Source organism: Alligator sinensis, unplaced genomic scaffold (genome assembly GCF_000455745.1).
Source record: "Alligator sinensis unplaced genomic scaffold, ASM45574v1 scaffold553_1, whole genome shotgun sequence".
Lineage (NCBI taxonomy): Eukaryota > Metazoa > Chordata > Crocodylia > Alligatoridae > Alligator > Alligator sinensis.
In genome coordinates this window covers 615,707-620,401 of record NW_005842389.1, presented here as the reverse complement: position 1 = coordinate 620,401, position 4,695 = coordinate 615,707, and the positions used below count along the sequence as shown (strand labels likewise).

Below are 4,695 nucleotides of genomic sequence, written 5' to 3'. Positions count from 1 at the left end.
TTATTGAGGAGAGGCTGAGGGTGTGGCAGGCCAGTAGGGGGCGCTCCTGCGTTGAGCCGCCCACCTCCCTGCGCCGACCACCTTCCAGGCTCCGAGTGATCGTCCAATGGGTACTAGACCCAATACAAGCACTTGGGGCACTTCCCCAAGTCAGGGGCTTATTAGGGAAGCCTCCCTTAGTCCACAGACCTAAGGGGCCTCCTCGGCATAATTTAGACCCACCCCTCAATAAGTCTCCCCACCGGTCACAAAGGAGAACTTTATTGATGACAGGGGTAGGGTGGAAACAGGGTAAAAGGTAGAGCAGTATCAGAGGAATATCAGAGGAATCCCATAGAGCAAACCAGTATGGCTGAGATAGCCTTTTGATCTTGCACCTGAGTTACTGAAGCTAAATATCTAGTCGGATCTCGAGTAGCTTACTCACTCGCATCATTCAGAGGTGGTTGGAGTTTCCTCTGGAGGCAGGGCACTCTTTGAGCATGCGGTGATGAGGAAAGAGCCTGTTTCAGATGGTGAAGCTCCTCTCCCAGTTTCAGATTCACCTGGATGACCGCATAGCTAATGGCTGCCTTCTTCCTGGACCGGGCCTTTAAATAACCTTCCTGACCTCAGCAGCCCGGTCCAATCGAAGCTGCCAGTGCTGGCCACAAGCCAACCAATTTAAAAAGCATCACTGGCTACCTGGGCCGGTGAGCAGGGCTTTTCCCTCCCCTCCCCAAGTGACCAGAGCATCCGCCTCCCAGGAACCAGGCTTTTGTGATCCCCCTCCCTGAGGGATTCAACACCAGCCTCTCACTCTGGCAGAGACAGCTCTCTGGAGAGGGACCAGACGGTGGCATTTCTGCCACAGAGGGAACTGGGCTTATTTAGTCTAGAGAAGAGAAGAGAAGACTGATGGGGGTTGAATAGCAGCCTTGAACTCCCTCCAGGGGGTTGCAAACTGGCTGGAGCTGGACTGTTCTCAGTGGTGGCAGATGACAGAACAAGGAGCAATGGGCTCAAGTTGCAGCAAGGGAAGTTGAGGATACATATTAGGAAAAAAAATCCCACTAGTAAGGTAGTAAAACATTGGAACAGGTTACCCAGAGAGGTGGTGGAATCAGAGGACTGGAGCTGGTTGGAAAATGCCATTAATTTTCACAAAATTACCTAAAAAGATATCATTTTCACCCACTGTTCCTGCAAAAAAAATATCTGTTGTGTTTTATAAGATCATTTGTAGAAAGATCTCACTAGGTGAAATGAGTGGGGGGAAAAGTGACAGATGAACTTCAGTATTGCCAAGTATGAGGTAGTGCAGACGGGGGAAAAAACCTCAAGCTATACATGCACAATGCTGAGTTCTGAACTAGCTTTTACAGCTCAGGAAAGAGACCTTGGAGTCACTGTAGGCAGCTCTCTAAAACATCAGGTCAGTGGAGAGATGAACAACTGGGTACATGAGAGAGTGCGGAAATGATGGGGTGGTACACATTATCCCTTTCCTTAAATCGTCTCATTTCTCCTTTACCTGGAGTGATGTTCCCTAGCAGGGAAAGGCCCCATATCCTGGGAAAGGCCCCATATCCTGCTCTCTTCCCTCTGAACTAGCTGATTTAGCCACACTGAGGTGAGTCAATCTCAGAGTGGAATAGTCTTGTCTCTCATTCCCAGGCATCTCTGCATGAACCAGGAAACAGGAGAGTGACAACAGGACTGAAGCAATTTAAAATGAAACTGGAACAGCAGGATAAAACAGAGACCCCTTAGACACCACCTCCGACTAGTTTTGTTTGGAAAATGCCTGCCCAAATAGGAAGGCCTTGCACTGCTTCCAAGAGATAACCAGGCTTGGGCTCTGCAAGCCTCAAAAGGAACAGAGTTCAGAGGTGAGGAATAACTGCAGAGAATGACTTCCCATGAAGGTTTACAAAGTGGACTTGGCACACTGATGGTTCTTGCAGGAGACTCCTGAGGTATGTAGGGCCCAGATCACTTAGAGACTCTTAAGTCAAAAGCAACACTTTGAATTGCACCCAGACAGCTACTGAGACCCAGTGCAGACTCCGGAGCACTGGATTGATATGCTCCTGGCGACCCAACCCCATCAGGAGGCAGGCCGCTGTGTTCTGCATCAGCTGCAGCTTGTGGATGCTTGCACGTAGAGTGCACTGCAATAGTCTATCCTTGAGGTTAAAGACCTGAATGGTGGTGGCCAGAGCAGTCTGAGAGAAAGGGTCACAGATCTGTCACCAGATGGAACTAGACAGTCCTAGCCACAGCTGCCACCTTAAGATCCAGGAGCAGCAAAGGATCCATAAGTACTCCCAGGCTGCAAACCTGAGGCTGAATGCCATTGATGATTTGGTGTCCCCATGCCCCACAAGTCATGTGGTCTGCCTCCCACCATCACCTCTGTCTTGTCTCAATTCATTTTCAGTTGATTATTCATAGTTTCATAGTTTCATAGTTGGTAGGGTTGGAAGGGACCTGAGCAGATCATCAAGTCCGACCCCCTGCCATGGGCAGGAAAGGATGCTGGGGTCAAACAACCCCAGCAAGGTGATCATCTAGCCTCCTTTTGAAGACCCCCAGGGTAGGAGTGAGCACCACTTCCCTTGGAAGTTGGTTCCAGCTCCTAGCCGCCCTGACTGTGAAGTATCAGCCCCTGATGTTTAGCCTGAATTTACTGTCCATCAACTTATGGCCATTATTCCTTGTTACTCCCAGTAGTGCTTGGGGAACCGGGACTCCCCTGTTCCCTGCTGGTCCCCCCTGGTAAGTTTATAGACAGCCACTAGATCCACTCTCAGCCTTCTCTTGCAAAGGCTGAACAGGTTAAGGTCCCGTAGCTGCCCTGCTGCCCCCTGATAATGCAAATGGCCCTCCTCTGGACCCTCTCGATGCTGTCCACATCCCTCCTGAAGTGCAGCGCCCAGAACTGGACGCAGTACTCCAGCTGTGGCCTGACCAGTGTTGCATAGAGGGGGAGGATCACCTCCTTGGACCTGCTTGCGATGCTCATGATTCACCTGTATCCAGTCCCCAGCTTCACCTGGACACTGGGAAAGGACACAGACCGCGGGGCCAGGGTCAGAAGAGAAGAAGAGGTAGGGTTGGGTGTCACTGGCATACTGATGGCACCTCACTTCACCTATCTGCACAATCTTGCCCCGCAGCCTCTGATGCATATTGAACAAGAGGGGCAACAATATGGAGCCCAAGGAGATTCTTCAGGAAAGGTCCAGAGGGGACAATGAGATTCATTTGGTCTCTCTCCAGGTACCCCTTAAAGTCAATAGAAAGGGATAGTGTCCTCGTAAGAGGAAGCCACACAGCTCTTCTGGCTCTGGGAGCAGGTTTGAGGGTTACAGCAGACTCATAGACCCAGTAAAAACTTCAAATCTGCTCAACTCCTTGTTCAGCATTGCTGGCATTGCTGCCTCAAAGGGTAGCAATGCCAGCAATGTAGGCAGTCTTTCCGAAACTGGCCACCCTGCCTTAGTCCACCAGGGGTACAGGATGCTGAGCCTTGGGGTAGCATGCCAGACAGCCAAAGACAGGGTCCATAGACACAGGAGTGACTGCCCAGCTTTCCACATCATTCTGCAATTCTTCTGGCCCTCCATGTGTCTGTTCCCAGTATTATAAACCTGTGTCCACACTGTAGTTTCTGTCTCCAAGCTCTCTGCTGCTTGCAGAGGGGTTAGAAGAGCTCTCATCTCCCTGATCAACCATTCCACTCTTCCCACCTGTGTAAGCAGCTGTGGTCTCTCCAGTTTGCCCTGTTCATGTGTACAATGCTTGATGACCCTTTCTTACTTCTTCTCATGGGAAAATGTATCCATGTTCCTCTTTCTCTGATGAGCAATGTCTCTATTTACAACAGCAGGGCAGCAACACACACAGGAGTGTGCCAAGAGCTGAGTTTGCTGTTTATAACGTGACAAAAAGTCTGCATTCTCCACAATCACTGACTCCCTTCTCCTTCCCCTCTGTCTCTGAATTCATCCTCCTCGGCGTGTCAGAGCCGTGTTCACCTACTTGGTGAATGTGATGAGCAACGCCCTCCTGCTGGGTGCATGGTGGATTGATAGCCAGCTGCACAGCCCCATGTACTTCCTCCTCAGCCACTTGGCTGTGGTGAATGTGAGCTTTGTATCCATCACTATACCCCAGGCTTTGGTGCATAGCCTAACACAGAATCAAGTCATTTCCTACTCTAGATGCATGGCTCAGGTGTTCCTCTTCCTTTGCACAGGCAACGTGGAGGGCTACCTGCTGGCCATCATGGCCTCCGACCGCTACATGGCCATCTGCAATCCACTGTCCTATGCTGCTGTAGTGACACGTGCCCTGTGCCTCAAGATGGTAGGGACCTCTTGTGTCATGGTGACCCTGAACTCCCTGCTGCACACTGTGGCGGGCCAGTAGGGGGCGCTCCTGCGTTGAGCCGCCCACCTCCCTGCGCCCGACCACCTTCCGGGCTCCGAGTGCCTCCCTGGGGTGCCTCCCGTCCGGCCGACCCCTTCCCTGGAGCACACCCGCTAGCCTGGGGTTCCCGCTGCCACCAGCCAAGGCTCTGGACTCACTTCTGGCTCTGTGCACCTTGGAAAACACAGGCCTGATCGTCCAATGGGTACTAGACCCAATACAAGCACTTGGGGCACTTCCCCAAGTCAGGGGCTGATTAGGAAGCCTCCCTTAGTCCAC

At 51.6% G+C, this 4,695-nt stretch overlaps 1 protein-coding gene across 1 annotated transcript in view; it reads left to right on the top strand.

Annotated features, from left to right (window-relative positions):
• Positions 1 to 4,695, top strand: part of LOC102385371 (olfactory receptor 1J4-like) — a 23,211-nt gene that overhangs the window by 17,488 nt on the left and 1,028 nt on the right. The window contains exons 2-3 of the mRNA XM_006029627.2: positions 3,032 to 3,092; positions 4,011 to 4,403. Of these exons, the coding sequence (XP_006029689.2) occupies positions 3,032 to 3,092; positions 4,011 to 4,403 (454 nt within the window). The remainder of the gene's footprint in view (positions 1 to 3,031; positions 3,093 to 4,010; positions 4,404 to 4,695) is intronic.